Raw genomic sequence first — 21,977 nt, forward strand, 5'->3', positions numbered from 1 at the left:
AAACTCACTAATTTATAGTTATGTACAATGTAACATGATGATAAAATGAAGTAAAGAAAAAAAAAAAAATATATATATATATATATATATATTTATATGATTTAAATATTGTTATCTGTTAAATTATTAATAATTTGTGATATCTGCATGTTACTCTTTTTTTGGCTTAAAGATATCTGCATGTTACTCGTATACCAATTATATAAAAAAAATTATTAAAAAAAAAAAATCGTATGCCTTCTCTTATCTGGCATGTTTATAAAATATCGTTTTAAAAGCGTTTGCATAATTTTTTGAGAAATTTTGTTTTTTATAACTTTTTAAAAGCTTAAAATAAGCTTCCACGGTTTCCTACAAAAGTTTTATAGGTATCTAAAATTACTTTTGATAAATGATAACTACTATAAAATGCTTAAAGTATTTCTTCTTATATTTAAATAATTAAAAAAGCAAAACTAATTGTCTAATAGCCTTTTCAGAGACTAACAAAATTATTGTTTTCTAATATGCTTATTTTAAATTCAAATCACTAAATCCTTATATATTATTAAAAAAAAAAAAACTAAAATTGAGTCATAATTTAGTTGAATCATTCTAGCTAATTAAAATAATATAAATAAAAGGTTTACTTACATTTGAAGAACTTAAAGGTTTGATAAGTATAGTATCTCACCATGGTTATAGTTAAAAATCCAAGAATTCCTATATTCAAAATAAAACTAATAAGAGAAATATGTCCAACACAACACATATGTATCCTTGAAGTTATGTTTTTGGGATGCATTCAAGAGGGCTCAAATATGATACAATCGAGAGGACGCAAATGTATCAAAATTCATGATCTTATTATCTTTTATGGATAGCAGTGAAGTTGAACAAATAAATACGAGTAATGTTGACGGCATCTAGAAGTTTACCAACTCCTTTACTAGGATTGTATATAGATTCAAGCAGTTTTAACCCAAGAAAACGGCACCCAAAATGTATTATATTCAAAATAATATATATATAAATTTTATTTTTTTGTGAAAATGGAACTAATAGATTTGGTGAACATTTTGACAGATTTTTTTTTTTTAAATACCTCTAATATTATTCAATAAATATATAAGTGTAAAAAGCATCTATAACAACGATGTGAAAGCATGACGTCTTTGGCTCTCAATGCTTGAAAAATGAAGTGGACAAGTCAATAAATTTCCTTTTTTCTAATTTATAGGATGAAGAAAGGTAACAGGCCATGAAAGCATATGGTATACATGGTAAAAGGATATTTTTCTCCAAAATGATTATTTTATATCTTTTATCTAGCTATGAAGTTTCATGTATTGCATATGAGAAGAATTCAAGAATATGGTTGTTATTATATTCTAGATTGGGATAGATAATTGTTGTTCTGAGAAACTATTTTTCCAAGCGGCAAGTTATATATGACACCTCAATCAATAAATTTAAAATTAAAAATTTAGTTAAAAAGGTGGTAACTTAGTTATTTATCATTTGATAGTATTTCTCATTATAAATTAGATCAAATTTGATATATATGTAGTATGTATCAACCAGTTTTTTACGAGATTGACCTAATATACTAATTAATCTTATAAGTTTTATACTTTTTAGTATAATTTTGTCATGTATAAAATAATAATATATAGAGTTAGATTTATATAATAACATATTTAATAGTTTTGATATCAAATATTCTTTATTAATTCTTGAATCATATCAAGTATCAAGATTTATAATTTAAAAAGTGATTAGTAACAATATTTAACCCTTATCTAGGAAGAATAAATATTTTTTTATTCAATAATTAATAAATATAATTTTAAATATTAATTTTTATGAAAAATTCTGATATTTAAAATCTGATTGGACTGCTAATTTATATTTATATTTATATGTAAGTCTATTCTTAAAATCATAAAGTATTCAATGCACAACAATAATTTTTTATATAGGTAGTATATTCTAAACACAGAGACTAAAGTTATACTTTAAAGATTTTACGATAAAATTTACAAACTTAGCACCCAGAGCCAAAACTTATAAATCATTATTGTTGTTATCTCCTTGTGGTTATCTCTTTGATTGTTGATCTTAAATATTGTAATTAAGCCAGCAGAAAATTGTACATATATTATTATATAGAAGTGAAGGGGAGAATATTACCAAGAAAGAATCGGATGGAATCTTAGCTAAAAGTGAGCCAAGATTCCTTCATTTTTCTTTTATTATTATTTTTTTTTGGGAGAATAAGGCCAAAATGAAGTGCAATTACATCGAGGTCAAACCCTCAGATTCTTCTAGAAAACAAAGGAGAACGAAGGAATAAGGTCCCAAAACTCCGAATCAAAAGAAAAAGGCAGCATCTCAGTAATAGCATATATTTTGCAGCCGTATCAGCTGCCATATTAGAAGCAGAGCAAGAATTATAAAGCTTGAACAAGTCCATGATATGCTAATTCCATATGTTTTTTGTTCATCTAAAATCAATCAAAATTCCTATGATATTTCAATATCTCACTATTAAAAATAGTCTCTAATTTAAAAAAAAAATATGTTCTTTACATAAAAAGAACTTTGGGATGCCCTTATTGTTGCAAAATAGAAGCTACTACTTCAACATTGATTTTTACAACTCTGATAAAATATTAGTGACTTTCCATTGGTTTTCTTTCATTTTCTACGATAGAAAGTCATTCACCAAGAAACATATTTCACTGAAGCCAATAAATAAATAAATACATAATTCAACCTTTTTATTTAAAAATCAAAATAAAGAGTGAAACTATTTTCCAGATATATACATCAAATTCAAGCTCTAGCTAACATTGATGGTTCTTTTTGTTTTTGGTAAATAGACTGCATTTATAGCACAAAAAGACCACCCAAAAGAGAATTATAGGGACTCACCGTCCTGCTTGGGATTCATTGGGAAGGCTAGTTCAGTTTGGTATGCAGGATTTTATTGTATTAATTTGATCATGGTGTATTGTATTGAATTGAATTAAAATGTAATGTATTCTTTATATTAATATTGTATAACATTTTGTGCAGAATCATATTGTACTATTAATTTTTATGAAAAATATATTCTTATTAAAATAATTTTTTTTAATATTATTCATCTGAAATTTTATAAATAAATACATTGTTTTAAATATACAAATTGATTTTTCATTATTGCTTATGTATTTGTTTTAAAAGAAATAATTACATCAAACTATTCAAAGAATTTACTATACCAAGTTATAAAAAAAATTACGACTTTTCAAATTGTCATGATTTGTTTTTATTATTCATGTAATCTTCTTAAATAATTACATTATTTATAATGTATTAAATTGAGTTTTGACTATTATTATATAATAATGTTAAATTAATTAAGAAAAATAATAACATTGAAAAATTAAAATTAAAATTGTTTGAGCATTTTTTTTTCAAGTAAATGTGTATATCATAGTTCCAACTAGCACCCAAAAAAAAAAAAAGCATGAGCAACTTTGAAACGCATCAAGCATAGTGCTGTACTGTTTAGCACGATCCAGAAGGCTTAATACGAGTTGCCAAACGCATCCTCCAGCACGTATAAGGTGGCACCTTGTGCTTCAAGCTTTAAAAGCCGAGTGTTTGGCTTTTCTTTATGCATGCATATTGGCAGAGTAGAAATGGGTTGAAATCATGTTATTTTTTAATGGTTCGAAGGAGCTAATGTATAGTATAACTTTGAAGGACACTAATCTTATTTGGACACTTTCTATTCTAGTGGAGGATATTCATGGTTTTTCACAGAAATTGGAAGATTGAGAGGTGAGTTATGAGCCAATAGAGCGATTTGCGGTGGCAAATTGGGTTGCCAGAGAAGACAAAAATAAAAAGCTATTTCCTGGTTGGGAGTCTAATTTACCTACTGCTTTCCTTCATATTTGAAATATTGACTTGTCTAATTCATGTAATTGGGTTTATGTTTAATACAATATTTCTCTTTCACCCAAAAAAAAAAAAAAAAAAATCAAACTCTAGCTATTTGAACATTAAAATAATAAAAATAGCTCCACACCGTTTTCAATAACTAGTCTTCATTTAACTTTGCAAAATTACCTAGAAAATACACACAAAAAATAATACTTATTCATAAAACTTAGCAAAATAAAAAAATAAAAATAAAGAGTAGTATTTAATCATATGTTTAAGAGCCTTTTTAATTGTCTTTTTATTTTAAAAAATATATTTTTTAAATTATAGAATCTTTCAAAATAAATTTAAATTTTATTACGTCCACCAACAAAACTCTTTATCATGCTTATCACTTTCATTTTCTATAAATTCTAACTAATGTATAGCATGAGAGAAAGCAAGAAATTTCTATAAAAAAAATTATGTCAGCAGTTTTGAAACTTGTGCAATACCGTATAAAAATAATATAAAATTAAATAGATAATGAATTTGACTATCTACATTTACAAAATCAAATTAATTATGCATATTGAAAAGTCAAAATAAAAAATAAAATGAAAATTTCTTTTAATTATTGACTCTTTAAAATAAAAACCATAACACAAATAAATAGCTTCTTGAAAATGCTCTAAAAAATTTTCCTTTCTAAAATAAAAAAAATGCTAGTTATACCGATAAGCCTTTTCTTTATTTTCTCTTACACTAATTTGAATTTAAGTATATATGTTAAGCAAGATTGCCGTACTAAAGGTCAAAATACAAATTCTTATTATTATAGTGTAGACATAGAGGCTTTAATTGGTTCTAAAGTTTGTAGACTAAAGAGGAAAAAGAGCAAGAAAATAAAAGCTTAAAAAGTTTGTATAGAATTTTGGATCACCTTTGGTCTAAAGTAAAGGTGTTTATGTTAGGTAAGGTTAACATGGAAAAATAGAAAATTTCTTGAAAAATTCATCCACCTTTGGCTTGGTTTGGATTGGAAATTGGAAAGTAATCTTGAACCTAACAATTGCTCACTTCACAATTCACATGGTTTGTGCCTTTTGGCCATGCATGCAGATTGATTGCATTCTCTTTGTAATTCCAATTTTAGATTTGTTGTACGGCACTAGTTTTGCTTTCATTCAACTGAACCTGCACATGACGCTAAATCAAGTTATCAATGAATTGGAGGAAGTAATTTTATTTTAGATTAGATCGACAAATGAATTCAATTTTTATATTGAATAATAATATATTTGAAGGCAAAAAATTAAAAATAAAATAAAATAAAATAAAGAAGACAAATCCATATTCAACATTTTTAATGCCAATTATAAAATACTTCCTTCTTTTTTTGCTGAAATAATATACTTCCTTGCACTCTTGAGATTAGATCAATTTCATTATTGAACTTTGGGGGTCTTAAAAATCATTGAGTTCATTTTAATTAGTCATAATAAGATTGAGGTACTTTGAACTTTCTTTTTGAATAAAGTAACTTTTATTAAAAAGAACAATAGATTACATTGTCCGGAAGAATTTAAGTTGAACAACTAGGACTATCTTCCATCTAGCATTTAATGCCAATTATAAATTACTTCCTTTTTTTTTGGGAAAAAAAAAATTACTTCTATTAAAAAAAACAATTGATTACATTATCCGGAAGAATTTAAATTAACCAACTAGGACTATCCTTCATCTAGGATTTAAACGACTCTAAAGGAGCATACCTAGCCAAACAATGAGTATTTTTTTTTTTTTTTTTTTTTTTGGACATTCATGGCGACTTTTATTTATTTATTTGTTATTATTATTATTAGGACATTCATGGTTAGTTGAGAATTTACAGATGGTTAATGTATGTTGAATAAATGAGTAAGTTGGCTTGGTGGTATAAATTGTCCTCCTTTTATTTTATTTCACTTTTCAATCCAAGTTTAAACTTTTCCTTTCTAAACCTACTCTTCACCTTTCTGCATATTTATTCAAGCCTGGTAAGGCAGCAACAACACCACTACAGTACCACCAGCAGCCCATCGGAGAGCAGATGATGGTCCTTCAGCTGCCTGAGAAAATTAATGAGTTGGTTTAGTAGTGCAATTTTCGAGCCACACTTGTCCGTCAAAACTAGACTGGATTTGGAAGGTTGATGAAGATGCTTTGTGAGTTCGTTATTACCAAGTTTTAGAGGAATTGATTTACAACAGAGCAAAAACGTGTCAAAACATCAAAATGAAGCTGCTTTTTTAGTTTTCACTAAAATTTTTGTAGCTTTTTTAGTTTTTATTATAACTTTTGTAGCTACAACCTCATGAATGGATGACTGATCTCAATAGAAAGTTGGATGCGATACAAATACATTTTCTGCATAAAAGTCCATCACAACCAAAGTATTCTTTTTGTCTGTTATTATGATTATTAATTGTGGTTTTCTTCTGTATACAGTTGGTTCACAGTTGACGTCAGTTTTTTGCGGGCTTCATAATGGAACTTAATTTGCACATCAACAACTTATATCACTCAGTGATGATGAACATCTTTACTAATAAACGAGCTAAACCAGGCTCATAATTTTTCTCCAATATAGTTATATAACAGGTTGGTTATCAGTAAACTACAACTCCTCTTTCACATTATTCTCATTCTGCGTGTGACTATTTTTCTCCTCTTTGTTCTTCTCCTCATGGAGTTTTTCAACGACTTCCTCCAGAGGAGGATCTCCAGGTCTTTGAAAAACTTGGTCCCCAATCTTGATCTCATATGCCTCTGGCTGACTGAGCACAAACTCTTTCAACTGGAAAGAGATGAAAAAAGATGATCAGGATGCTCAACAGCTCAAAAATCACACAAGAATACGAAATGTTATGCTAGCTAGAAAATTATAAGCGTGCAAGAATCAACCTATCCCATAAATGGATTCACAACAATAAAAGCTCTAGAACGCTGGATTCATTGGTTAATTCATAATTGAAGGGCATTTTGGTTGAAGATTGATCCAAAAAAGAAAAAGAAGAAGAAGAAGAAGAAGAAGAAAAATCAAGCACACCTTGTTTAACTTGCATTGAATACTTGGGTCCATTGGGACAAAGATTTTTGCATTCAAAACTTATACTCATGAAGAGAATAGTATCTTCAATCCTGATTTCCTCTCTAGTGGAATGAAAAAAAGGAACGAACGAAAAAAAAAAAAAAAGAAGAAGAAGAAGAAAGCAAACCTCAGGTATGTTTTGGCCATTTTCCATGCTGAACATGATTGTGGTAAGATCAAGGCCCATAAATTTCGCCTCAACACCACCAGTTCTTATAACCTTTGTCCATTTCATAGCAGTCTCAGTTACCACATCCTGGCAGAGGAAGAGCCAGAGTAGGAAATTTAGGAATCTACATAAGTCCCTAAAAGCTATCTCAAATATAGCTCATATTCAAGGCTGCAAATAAAATATGAAAGTACTTTCTATGAACCCAAAAAGCCATAGCGTCATCATTATGAACTCAAGCTTCTAAAAACAACAGATCAGCAAAAACAAACCAAAACCAACAACTTTTAGAAACACAGTTGTACAAGAAACCAACAAAGAAACAGATTATCTTTACAGGGAGTCATAAATCCCAGAAAAACTCTCTCCAAAAGTGAAAAAAACAAATCCAAGCCCCGTCTGAAAAATCACCACCATTTCCATTATCTACCAAAATTTTTTTCCATAATATTCCAGTTGATATTTAACATCAATTCAAAATTGTAATTTATGTCCTCTCAAAATTCAAATTATCATTGTTAAATTGACAACCCAAATCTCTTACAACTTCTATTCTTGTTCAAATCTCATTTCCTATTTAACTGTCAAGCAAATTCCATCACTATAAGGTATTAACTGAGAAAAAAAAAAAAAAAAAAAACTAGAACAACCCAACAACTAGCAAGCAAGAAATTACAAAACCATTTCAGATTCAAGCTCAATAAACCAGCCATAAGTTCATAACAATAATCAAAGGGCAAAAACATATTCGATCACCTGAGTCCGTTTAACGCCCAACCGGAGCTTGACAAACCCGAAAACCGGCCCGGAATGCCGCTTCATCATCTCGGACTGGATCTCCGGCAGGTCCATTTCGGACAAATCGCTGGGGTCCAAATCCATAGAGGGTGTCGATTTCTTACCCCATTCTTTCCAAGACTCGTCCTCCTCGTCATCCACGACGTCGTCTAGGTCGTCCGATATTTGGGCTCTCCGCTTTCCTGCCTCTGCGAATCTGACAAATTCGCCATTTAGGGAAAAGATTAGGGGCAGAATAAGAATGAGAGCGGGAAAGATTGAGGACATGAAAGCTCTACAATTTGCCATGGGTTTGGTGAAAGAGAGGGATTGAATGGATGTTCATGGGAGCTTAAAGAAAATGGGTAATTTGGGAATTTTAATACGTTTTCACACTTTTAGTGCATATTAATTTCTAAATCAATAATTAGACAAAAAATAAAAAAAATAAAAAAATCAGATTAATAGAGTAATATATGTGAAAGTAATCTTAATATGAGCGAAAAAAAAAATCTATAAAATGCCCCAAAAAAAAGTAAAATGCATTAAAAAAGTATTAAGTAGTTGAAGTATAGAATTGATTTTAAAATAATCATATTGTTAATTTATTAAAGTGTAAATATTTTCTTTTACTAATATTATTTAGAGATTTTTTTTTTTTTTTACTGATAATATATGAATGTATAATTAGAACATGTAGAATTGCTTTTGATAAATCATTGGAAAATATCTGTAAGGTAAATGAGGTGGATTTAGGAGTTCATTTTTTATATTAAAAATAATAATGAAGATCATTTTGTTCATAATTTAGAAGTAATGTTTTAAATATCAAATTTTTTTTTGAAATTTTTTCAAAATTTCTATTTTTTTAAAAGGTCGTAAGAAAATTTAGGTTTCAAACAAAAACAACAAAATTTCCATGTGATCCATTAAAATTTTCAAAATTTTATCAAAATTTCCATAGATTGTTTTATTAAAATATTCAAATCAAATCCTTAATAATTTAGTTAAAAAATCTATAACAACTATCGAAATTTTAGAAATTTTATTTCCATGAAAATTTTTGAAATATCTATGAAATTTTTTAAAATTTTTTAAAAAAATTTCAAAAATATTATAAATGTTTAGTGAATTATTTTACCAAATTAACTTTAGTGATAATTTTTTTTTCTTTTTTTTATCTTTTAAGTATTTAATGATATTAATAAAAATAAGAAAATTAAATTCAATAATCTTTATAGGTTCTATTCAATGATAATATATATATATACTCGCTATACATTTTGTATAAGATGAATTTATTAAAATTCCATAATTATAAATTAATAATTGATCATATAATAATGAAAAATAATAACATAGCAATACAATACTATATAGAATTGGTATTGATAGCATTTAAATTAATAACATTAAGCAAATAAAAATAAAAAGATAATAGAATATATTATACTAATTATAAAAAACAACTATATTTAATACAAGATCCTTATGATGGACATATTAATAAATATATGAAAAATTATTAAGGAGGTATATATATTTTATTAATTACTTTTCACATTTCATATCTCAAAATCAAAATGAAAAAAAAAATCAATAATTTTCAATTACCTAAGAATTCTATGGGTATTGAGATGATATTTATAAAATATAATGTAATTATAATAATTGTTTTATCTTAATTAATAAACAATTTTATCAAATACATATTTTTATCAATAATAATTTATTTATAATTGTTATCATTTACTATAAATTAAATTGATTAAGAGAAATATAATATCTATTCAATATTCTTGTAATTTTTATAATCATTTTAATAATTGATTGATTGAATAACCTAATGCTAAAGTTTGAACAAAAATTTTTATTTTTTAAAATAAATTTCTATCACTTTTATAAATTTTTTATTGATATTCGATATTTTTCGATATTTCTGTGAAAATTTTCATATTTAAAACCTTCGATATTTCCACCGATATCTAAATTTTAAACCTTGTTTAGAAGCGGCTTTCATATGTTTCATTAATTTTAAAAGTATAATTATGCATATGCTGATTTATAGTAGAGGAAGATATGTTTTATGTATAATTTTCAAATGAAGTTTTAGACTTAAAGGAAAAAAAAAAGATATAAAATTGAGATTTGACAAAAGATTGTGATTTTGTTTTTTCTTTTTTCTGTTCTTGCTTGTTTGTTTTTCCCTGTAAACCAAACCTAAAATAAAAAAATGTTATTTGGTTGGCTTATGTCTAGAAATAAGAAAGAAAATTAAAAAAAAAAATTTTTTTTTCACTTATTTGGTAACATTTGTGCTTTTTTGATTGTGTGTTTCAAATTGTTTTTATTAAAAAATTATCTTAACTAGTCACTACAAACGTAATTTTTACGCGGAAAAAAAGGTTAAAAAAATAAATAAATAACTACAAGCTTAAAGATGAAGTAAAAATACTACTTAAAAGCCATTTTAAATTGTTTTTATGAATTAGACCGAATTTAACTTTTGTTTTTTCTTTTTTCTCATTACAATTGACTGAGCAACAAACTAAATCTCATTTTGCCACTCGACTAAACTCCTCATCCCAAGAATTAATATATATATATTTGGATTTGGAGGCAAAAAACATAGAGGTGATTGAGATAACAATAACGTTTAAGAAAAATACCAAAACATATTTCAGAAAAAGAAACAAAAAAGTTTCATAACCAAATAGAGAAGATGTAATAGTAAAGCAAAAATGAAACTCTCAACTATTTTGTTCAATTCCGCCGTTATTTGCTTATGGTTTTCCAACTCGTTAATGCAAATTTATGATCACTTCAAATTTGAAATCTTTTTTATTTTATAAGTTCTCTGTTTTAATTTAAAGTGATGCGTTATCTTCTACTCAATTATAAATGAATTACTCATTATTTAATAATGCTTTTATGATTCAGTTGAACACCGACACTGCAACTCGTTTCAACTGTGAACAATCAAGTATTTTTTTTTTAAATAAAAAGTAGTCATAATATCCAAAAAAAAAAAAAAAAAAAATTCTATTGTCGGTTCCAATTGAGAAGGACCAGAATAAGGTTAAAAAAATCCAGAAAAAAAAAAATCAGGACTATAGTTAAGAATTTAGATTAAACAAAATTACTCATTATATCTAATTAATGCACAATTTTAGACATTCATGATCAATCTACAAAAATTCCTAAATTTACATAATCAGCCCTCTGCTCTCAATTGAAAACAAGCAACGCTTTCAATAGTTTTTTTTTTTTTTTTTTAAAAAAAAAAACAAAAGTAGGGATTGACAATTCGAGAAGCAACGGAATGTTTGAGATGAAAGAAGGAATTCTTCAAGAAAAGCATGTCGTCAAGTGTTTGACAAGCATTGAGCTTGTTATCCACCTAAGCTCAGTGCTTGTTATCCACCAAATTGGCATCATCCTATCATAGGCATCGAAAAACTTTACAAAATTATAAAAAAGCATTCTTTCTCTCTCTCTCTCTCTCTCTCTCTCTCTCTCTCTCTCTCTTAAATACAAACTCTTTTTGAAATATGGCTAAAAATCATGATGTGAGTATCGCACACTTAATTTTTGTCATAATGATCAATGTTAACGTGTTATGTGTTTAAATATAAGAGTATTAGTTAATTTGAAATTGTGTTATGACAATCACACTCTAAATTTTTATAATAATGATCAATGTAAGCAAGCTACGTATTGAAATGTAAGAGTATTAGTTAATTTGATATTGTGTTATGGCAATCACACTCTACATTTTTTTAATAATAATCAATGTGAGTGAGCTACGTTTTGAATTTCTGTTTGTTTATATGATCAATGGTTTTTCTTTTGAAATTGTACATCTCTAAGTTATATAACACTTTGAATTTTTGTTCATTTATATAATTTTGAAATTCGGCTTATGGATCTTCCACAAGTTGGTGCATTAACTAAAATGGGAGATGCGGTAGGATTTGTTAGTGCTCTAGCACTGGTATCAGATGGATTGATACAAAAAATAAAGGTCATGATGGTAATACATGAGAATTAGGTAAAACATCTACTACTGAAGCTAGAGGGCTGGCAAATCCCCCTGCACCACCCAATTCAAGTAACGCACCAACCTATGAAAGATCTATATGTTGAATTTCAAAATCATATCAACGAATAACAATTCAGGGTGTTAAATAACTTAGAGATGCATAATTTCAAAAGAAAAACCATCAATCGTATAAACAAATAGAAATTTAAAATTTATTTTGTTCACATTAATCATTATTACATTCAAATGTGATCGCCATAACACAATTTCAAATTAACTAATACTATTATATTTCAACACCTAGCTCGTTCACATTGATCATTATTATAAAAATTCAATGTGTAATGACCTACATTATTAATGTTATGTTGATTGTGGAAATGACTATTGTTGGAAAACTGTATATAATTGTATAAATCAGGAAAGTTTTATATTTTGGTTAGTTTCCTAATAGTAGACTAAGTAGTTTCCTGATTTGTTAAGAATCCTATGAATTGTAGGATATTATTAGCTAGGGGTATTGTGGGATATTATTAGCTAGGGGTTACCATGTATATATATAGTGACTTCTTGTACATTATTTAATTTAATTAAAATGAAAAGAAGAAATTTATTTCTTTCTTAATTACTGATATGGTATCAGAACCATAAGGTTAGGTTTCCTAGGCAGATTCTTCACTTTCCGACCTTAATCGTCATTCTTCCTGGTTGTTTTTCTAGTTTGACCTTCATCATTGGTGCTTTCTATTTCACAAAAAAGGCCTTCATTGCCTTTTTTTTTTTTTTTTTTGAGGAAGGTATCAGGAGGTACGGAGATTGCTACTACAGCACAATCCTAGGTGGAAGAGGTAATTCATTCCCAATAACCGGGCGAATTACAAAGTATTTAGGTAGCGTATAGACTTAATGGAAGGAATTATCCCAAGTGGTCCCAATTAATCCGCACAATATTAAAAGGCAAAGTTAAAATAAGCCATATCATGAGAACTGGACCAGATAAAAACGATCCTCTGTTTGACTCGTGGGATGAGAAAGATTCCATGATCATGGCGTGGTTATGGAATTCCATGAGCCTGGAAATCAGTGACACATGTATGTCTTTATCAACTTCAAAGGAGATTTAGGACACAATACAGCATAACTATTCAAAAGCAAAGGACGTTGCTCAAGTGTATGATGTCAAGGTGAAGACAATAGCTACAAAGTAAGGGCATAAAACGGTGACTGAGTACGTTAATCAATTGAAGTCCGTATGACAAGAACTTGATCACTACAGAGTGATAAAGACTAGATGTTCTGAGGATGCAGCGATGCTCAAGGATTTCATTGAGAAAGACAGGATTTATAATTTCTTGGTGGGGCTTAATACAGAATTTAACCAGGTTAGAATTCAAACTCTTGGTAAGTAGGAGATTCCATACTTCAATGAAGTCATTGCGATAGTCCAAAGTGAGGAGAGTAGAAGGGGGAGTCCAAAGTGAGGAGAGCAGAAGGGGGCTCATACTTGACTCATCGAATATTGATAGGGCTGCTATGGTGGCTGGTGGTGATAAAACCATCGCAAGGAATGCAAAAAAGGGTGCAACTTCAAACAGTGGAAAGTCAGGCCAAGCAGGACAACAAAACCGTGATAATTTATGGTGTCGTTACTGTAGAAAATCACGGCATACTTGGGAACATTGTTGGAAACTCCATGGCAAGCCACTAAGTCAAGAATGGGCACCAAGAGGAGAACAATGAAAGCTCAGGGGCAGGCCAATGTTGCAGTCCAAAGGAATACAGTATCACTATAGGAGCTACATGGTTTCAATAAGGAAGAAATTGACAGGTTGAAATCTTTTATTAGTAATCTCGAGAAACCCTCAAGTACTTATTCTTTAGTATATTCATGTGAGTCTCCATCGTTTATTGGATTAAATATCTCAGATACAATATTTGTTAACTGTTGGATTATGGATTATGGAGAAACTGACCACATGACTCACTCGCCCAACTTCTTCTTTACCTATTCCCCGTGTCCAAGCAGTAGGAAAATAGCTACAGCAAATGGCTCCTTTATAATTGTAGCTGGGATAGGAGATGTTAACTAAACCCATCACTCATCCTAAAAAACATCCTTCATGTCCTTACACTATCTACAAACCTGATTTCTATCCAAAAACTCACTCATGACATAAACTGCGATGTGATTTTTAACCAAGATTTTTGTGTTTTTAAGGACAAGGATTCGAGGATGACAATTGGACATGCTAGAGAATGGAACGACCTCTACCACCTTAAAGTACCAAACTAGTCAATCATTAACGAGAGCAAAGTACCACGTTCTTTTTTGTCTGAATTATTCTTATCCAATAAAGAGAAAATTTGGCTTCACCACCATCGTTTCGTGTCATTTAAGTTTTATTCCCATCTTTGCTTAAAAATCTATCTGTTGAAAATTTTAATTATGAAGTGTGTGAACTTGCTAAACACAAGCGTCTATCATTTAAAATTAGCAATAAAAGAAGCACTTTTCCTTTTTACCTTGTTCATAGTGATATTTGGGGACCCTCCACTATTCCAAACATTTCAGGGGGCAAAATGGTTTGTTTCCTTCATTGATGATTGTACTCGTGTTACTTGGCTCTTCTTACTTAAACAAAAATTTGATGTTGGTACTGTTCTACCAAATTTTTTCTCATGGTTTGAAACCAATTTGGTGTCCTAATTAAGAGGGTTAGGTCAGATAATGCAATGTATTATTTTAATCAAATTCTTAGCCCTTACTTTCAAAAGGAAGGAAAAGTGCATGAATCGTCGTGTGTTAATACCCCACAGCAAAATGGGGTAGCTGAGAGGAAAAATGAACATCTCCTTGAGTCAACCCGAGCTCTCTTATTCCAAAAACATGTTCCCAAGTCGTTTTGGGGGGGAAGTTGTACTCACTACTACTCATCTGATTAACCGTCTGCCTACCAGAGTCTTGGGGTTCAAAAGTCCAATGGAAACACTCTCATCCAACTACCCTCACATACATATCACAAATAATTTTGTTCCTAAAATATTTAGGTGTGTGTCATTTGTCCATGTTCATAGCCAAAACAGAGAGAAATTAAATCCACAAGCACAGAAATGTATTTTTGTCGGCTACTTTTCCACAAAGAAAGGGTACAAATGTTATCATCCTCCCTTAAAATGATTCTATGTATCAGTTGATGTCACCTTTCACAAGCAAGAGTTATACTTTACTCATCCTTATCTTCAGGGGGAGAATTTAGTCAGCGAACATAAGGATGATGACAAATTTGGATATTTTGGAAATCTTGACATTCTTCCTATGTCTAAACGATCAATTCCCATTGAGCCAAATCAAGAAAAATAATCGATCTCCACTGAGTCAATTCCCACCAAGCCAAATCAAAACCAATAAGCACTTGAAAGTCCCAAGCAGAACATTTCATGTCAATCTGAACACCATTTCCATTCCTACCACCCTATCCGAGGCTCAATCCAATAAAAAATGGAGACAAGTTATGAATGGAGAAATGGAGGCTTTGGAGAAAAATAGAACATAGGAGTTAGAGAGGTTGCCAAAAGGAAAAAACCTATAGGGTGTAAATGGGTGTATACGGTGAAGTATAAGGCAGATAGGTCAATAGAGAGGTATCAGGCAAGGTTGGTCACTAAAGGATATACCCAAACTTATGGTATTGACTATCTTGAAACCTTCGCCGTGGTTGCAAAGATGAATATTGTTAGGATTGTTTTGTCATTGGTGGCTAACTTTGGTTGGGAGTTGCAACAGTTTGATGTGAAGAATGCATTCTTGCATGAAAACATAGAGGAAGAGATTTATATGGATGTCCCAATGGGATATGGGAACAATTTGGCCTAACATATTGTGTGCAAATTGAGAAAATCCTTGTATAGGCTTAAGCAGTTGCCTCGAGTATGGTTTGGTAGATTTGCAAAGGTTATGATTACTATGGGATACAAACAGAGCCAAGGGGACCATATACTATTCATTAAGCACTCACCTTCAGAGGGAGTCATGGTTCTCCTGGTTTATGTAGATGACATAATAGTAACAAGCAATGATGACAAGGAGAAACTGGTTCTAAGTTAGTGTTTGGCCAAATAATTTGAGATCAAAGTTTTAGGAAGATTGAAGTATTTTTTCGGTATTGAAGTGGCTCACTCTAGGAGAGGTATCTTCATTTCTCAACAAAAGTATGTCTTAGACCTCTTAAAGGAAACATGTAAGACAGTGTCACCGAATTTCAAGCTTGGACTTGCAGAGGATGATGTAGCAGTGGATAAGGAGTCATATTAATGGCTAGTAGGGTGGCTCATCTATTTGTCTCATACATGCCCAGACATGGCATATGCAGTGAGCGTAGTTAGACAATTTATGCATAATCCAAAAGAAGTTCATCTACAAGCAGCGCACTAGATACTACAGTATCTCAAGGGAACTCCTGGGAAAGGAATCTTGTTTAGAAGACACGGAGGCTTATCTCTTGAGGCAGACACAGATGTTGATTATGCTGGGTCAATCGTTGATAGAGGATCAACCTCAAGGTATTTCCTTGGAGGAAACTAGTAACTTGCAGGAGCAAGAAGCAGAATGTGGTAATGAGATCAAGTGCAGAAGCAGAATTTAGGGCGATGGCTCAAGGTGTGTGTGAGTTGATTTGGCTGAAGAATATCTTGGAAAATTTGAAGATTAAGTGGGATGGACCAATGAGACTTTACTGTGATAACAAATTAACAATTAGTATAGCTCACAATCCAGTACAACATGATTGAACAAATCACATTGAATTGATAGATACTTCATTAAGGAGAAACTAGATAGTGGACTGATTTGTACACCTTATGTGTCCACGCAAGGACAATTGGCAAATGTGCTTACCAAAGGGTTGAGTGGTCCAGTATTTGAAAGTATTGTATCAAGGCTGGGAATGGAGAACACATATTCACCAGTTTGAGGGGGAGTGTTGGAAAACTGTGTATAATTGCATAAATCAGGAAAGTTTTGTATTTTTGTTAGTTTTCTAATAATAGGCTAAGTAGTTTCTTGATTTGTTATGAATCCCATGAATTGTGGGATATTATTAGCTAGGGGTAACCGTGTACATGTATAATGACTTCTTGTACATTATTTAATTAAATTAAAAAGAATAGAAGAAATTTACTTCTTTCCTAATTACTGATATTGTAATGCTATGGTTAAGCAAATTGTGAATATCAGCTTGTGCTATGTTGTTACTTCCCATTGAAAATAAATACATCTACAAACTCTAACTAATGTTTAAACATTGTTTGCTTTTTTAAAAACAATGGCTAAAACCAATGGGAGACCATCAAATTTTTTAGGTGATGGTGTGAACCTGGTAGGAAAGTCATTGATCTTATAATCAGAAGGTCTGGCCTTAATCGGATATGATGGTTAGATCATCCTTGTCATGTTTTGAATTTTATAGAAAATAGTTTTATACTCAATATCTTTAGAAAAAATTATTTGATAATTTAAAATAGATAAAATACAAAATAAGAATATAATACATTGTAATAAAAATAATGTTATAAGTACAAATAGAAAACAAGCTTAGTTTGGAGAAGCATCTTCTCCAAAAATGCCATCCTAAAGCCTTTATAATCTTCAATCTTACAAGTTATGCGGTTCACAAAAACTCTAAGATATGACCTAAAGCTCACACTATAAGCATAATCATAGTTGGACAATACACCAAGTCACATATACCACATTGTCGAAAGATTCAAGGAAACAAAACTACAAATTTAGGATAAATATGACTAAACCCTCTCTTATTTTGCTATATATTCTTTTTCAATATTACATTACTATTATGAAAAATATCAATTCAATCTTCTCACATCTCACTTCGTTTCAATATAGCACTGTTTTTTAAAATTCTTAAGAATAAAGTTAGAATTTAACTCATGTACCCTTCATTTTATTTATATTCTTTACTCTATTCTTAAAAATAAAAAATAACGAAAATTAATAAATAGAAATAATGTAACCATACTCATTATTAACTTTTTTTTTTCTTTTAAGAAAAAATAAATAGTTTCAAATGTATTAATTATTGTTAATAAGCTTAATTCTTGAAGTTGTGTTTGAGAGAATTATAGTTATTACATACAAGTTGTTACTTTTATTTCTTTTTTAAGAAAATGAGGAGAGGGATTTTAGCACTGTATTTTAAGGATTTAGTGATTCTAAAAGAAGTATGTTTATGTGTTTGTGTGCATGTGTTTTGTTTTTTTTTTCTTTGTTTCTGGTTTGGTTTTTTGTTTTAGTTCTTAGAAATAAAAAGTACAGTATTAGAAGTGAAAAAAAAAAATCAAAAAGAGGGTATCTATTAGTAAGAATTTTCAAAAATGGTTTTATATCAAAATAAAAGCAATATGCAAAAAGGCTATACTGATTATTTTCACAATAAAAATATAGTATTAAAGAAAAGCAAATTAAAAGGTGTTATAATAATATTTATCCAAAAATTCAAAAGCTAAATATCGTTTGTAAAGCTAGAATTCTTTTTTGTGTATTAAAGCACTAGAATGTGTGGCTTTATATAGGCTTTCATATTTAACCTATAAAACATATTAATTGAACACAATCAAAGCTGCCCAATTCATATAAGAATAAGTTTTCAGTTGTATGAAATTTACATTTTAATTTTAAAAATATTTTAATTCATCACTGATTGATGCAGGTTCTGTTGAATGATGTTTAGAGGTCTCCTTCACCTCTGACTTCGAAACAAAGCAATTGGTCTGTAGGTAATGCCAGAAACTAAACCATAACTAGCTTGTAAAATCGTAAAATCTAAAATTGAAATAAAACTACTGAGATCAAGCTCTACTGATTCCCCTAGTCAGCATTTTGTGGATATTGAAAGGCAGGGAAGAATTACATGTTTCTATGTACTAGGCATTACAAAGCAAGGGCATGGTGTGATACTCTTTTCCTATGTTAGGTTGTTCAGATGCTTTATAAATATCACTACTGTGGTACTCATTTTCTTTTTCATATCATGCAAATTAAGAACACTTGTTTTTGAATTCGCCAATCTCTAGTCTGCAAAGTGGTTTTCGATATATACCTTATTTATATTTCAAGGTGTTAATGTATTATGTTTATCATGATGTGTTAGAATTTTGGTTGGGCAAAGAGAAAAGCTCGGGAAGGGAAAGATTAAAGAAAACTTGGTTTGATGCTTTATTTCCTCCCTGTGGTATAATTTATACCCACTACATAACAAGAATCAAATAATGACAAGCATAAAAATAGGCACCACTACCAGTAGTAAGAGTAATGGCCAACATCTAAAATAACAAAATAACAACTAAAGCTAATGATAGAATAACAAACTAATTGCACCAGAACTAACTCATCCTAACAAAAGACCAGTTCCACATTCCCCACGTTCTGCACCAGTGGCCACACCAGTTGCCATAAAGGACTTGCATGGCCCATGCAACCCATGTGATCCTAACATTCTCCCCTCTTTAAGACTCCTTGTCCTCAAGGAGGAAATCAGGGTAGGTCCAAGCGAGCCGCCATGTGTGCTCCCACGTTGCATCTTCCTTGGGTAATCCTTGCCACTTAATTAGTACCTCTGTTTTTGGTCGGTAACAACCCTTTTGAGGCACCTGACGGTCAAGGATGGCCTCCGACCGAGGCAACATGATAGCTTCATCAGAAATTGGTGGCAATTGCTGTGAATCCACTGGTAGAACCCCTATCTGCTTACGTAAGAGACTCATATGAAACACATTGTGAATTTTAGAACTAGGTGGCAATGCAAGTTTGTAAGCGACAGTACCCACACGCTCCAACACCTGATATGGGCCATAATAACGGGGAGCAAGTTTGAGAGATGCCCGAAAAGCAACTGAAGTCTGTTTATATGGCTGAAGCTTTAAATAAACGAAATCTCCTACTGCAAAGACTACCTCACAATGGTGTCGATCAACAAGCGTCTTCATATGAGATTGAGCTTGTAGTAGATTGGTGCGTAGAAGATGTAATACGGCATCATGGTCCGAAGATAGGAATCAATGGCCTCAACACGTGATGATTTAGGAATGTAAGACAGCAAAGAGGGTGGAGACCGGCCATACACAACCTCAAAGGGGGTCATTCGAGTTGCAGAGTGTGGAGATGTGTTGTAACTATATTTCGCACATGGAAGCCATTCTTTCCATCGCCTGATCACCCATGAAGCAACGGAGGTATTGTTCCAAAGTACGATTAACCACCTCGGTTTGGCCATCCGTTTATGGGTGGTAACTGGAACTCATACAAAGCTTGGTGCCGTGCGTCCAAAAGAGCTCCCGCCAAAAAAAGCTAATAAAAATTTTATTGTGGTCACTAACAATGTATGTGGGCATGCCATGGAGTCAGACCACGTTGTTAACGAAAGCCTTTGCCATGGTTGCTGCTTTGAATGGATGAGTCAAAGGAGTAAAGTAAGCATATTTGGATAGTCGATCAACCACCACCTAATAACTAAATACCCATTTGAAGATGGCAACCCTTTTACAAAATCCATTGAGATATCGGACCAAATGAGTTCCAGCATGTCCAAAGGCTGTAACAACCCAGCTGGGGTCTGATGATCTGCCTTGCATCTTTGACAAATCTCGCAGCCACGAATAAACTCCATAACTGTTTTCCGTATACCAGGCCACCGAAAGTCATTGCGCAAACGAGATAGGGTCTTATGGAACCTAAAATGTCCTCCCGTCAGGGATGAGTGGCACTCGACCATGATGGTTGGTGATAAGGTAGAGGAGGGACTAAGTAATACATTGCCATGTGCGAACCAGATTCCATCCCATTGTATGTGGTGTTTAGCCGAGCAGAGGTTTTTTTCGTATGGGTTTTGGGCACATTCAGCTTGTAGCTGGTTCCACCACTTGGCTTGTGATATACAGACTGAGATGAAAGTGAGTTCAACTCGAGATAAGGCATCAGCGGCATGATTTTCACTTCCACGTGGTAGTCATACCCAATAAGCTTCGGTAGTCAACGTGCTTGAGCAGGAGTGGTTATACGCTGCTCCAATAAATATTTGAGACTTTGCTGGTCCGTGCGTATCATAAAAGAATTACTGAGCAGATATGGCCTCCACTTTCGTACCGTTTAATCACCGCAAACATCTCTTTTTCATATGCCGAGAGTGAAAAAGCCAAACCTTGCATTGCTTGACTGAAATAAGCAAGGGGCTGATCATTTTGAGACAATACTGCACCAATTCTAATTCTGCTAGCATCACACTCAATAATAAAGGGTTGTGAGAAATCTGGAAGCGCAAGAATAGGGGCGTTGGTTAGAGCCATCTTTAGCCGTCGAAAAGCTTCATCGCATTCCTAAGTCCATTTGAATCCTTCCTTACTGAGCAATTTGGTGAGGGGCGCTACGATGCCGCCAAAATGTTTGATGAACTTTTGATAATATCCTGCCAAGCCAAGAAACCCACGTACCTCACAAATGGTTGACGGTGTTGGCCAGTCCTGAATAGCTTGCACCTTAATAGGATCAGCACTTACTCCTGCTTTGGAGATTATGTGCCCCAAATATTCTACACAAGATACTCCAAAAATGTATTTGGATTCCTTGACAAATAAATGATTAGCAGCAAGGATGGATAGAACCGTGTGGAAATGTCTCAATGTTTCAGCAGTAGTATATTGTTCCATGGAGCTGAGGTCCAAAATATGGAAGAAACGGGTGTTTCCATGACTTTATCACCTGATCAATTCTGTTCCACTTAATCCATGTTTTCCAATTTTTAGAAAATACCAAAATGTCATCAAAGAACACCAAAATGAATTGCCGCAGATAAGGACAGAATATGTCATTCATCAAACTCTAGAATGTAGCTGGTGCATTGGTGAGGCCAAACGGCATTACGACAAACTCGTAATGGCCTGCATGAGTA

General features: G+C 31.3%; 1 protein-coding gene across 1 annotated transcript; it reads right to left on the bottom strand.

Moving 5' to 3' along the window:
* Positions 1 to 6,321: 6,321 nt before the first annotated feature.
* Positions 6,322 to 8,342, bottom strand: LOC107432979 (uncharacterized). The gene is made up of 3 exons (XM_016044212.4): positions 7,956 to 8,342; positions 7,158 to 7,286; positions 6,322 to 6,736 (listed from the first exon to the last, which is right to left on the bottom strand). Exons 1-3 carry the CDS (start codon positions 8,283 to 8,285, stop codon positions 6,557 to 6,559), a joined length of 639 nt encoding a protein of 212 aa, XP_015899698.2. The 5' UTR covers positions 8,286 to 8,342; the 3' UTR covers positions 6,322 to 6,556.
* Positions 8,343 to 21,977: the final 13,635 nt, after the last annotated feature.

The sequence above is a fragment of the Ziziphus jujuba genome, chromosome 11, assembly GCF_031755915.1.
Source record: "Ziziphus jujuba cultivar Dongzao chromosome 11, ASM3175591v1".
NCBI lineage: Eukaryota > Viridiplantae > Streptophyta > Magnoliopsida > Rosales > Rhamnaceae > Ziziphus > Ziziphus jujuba.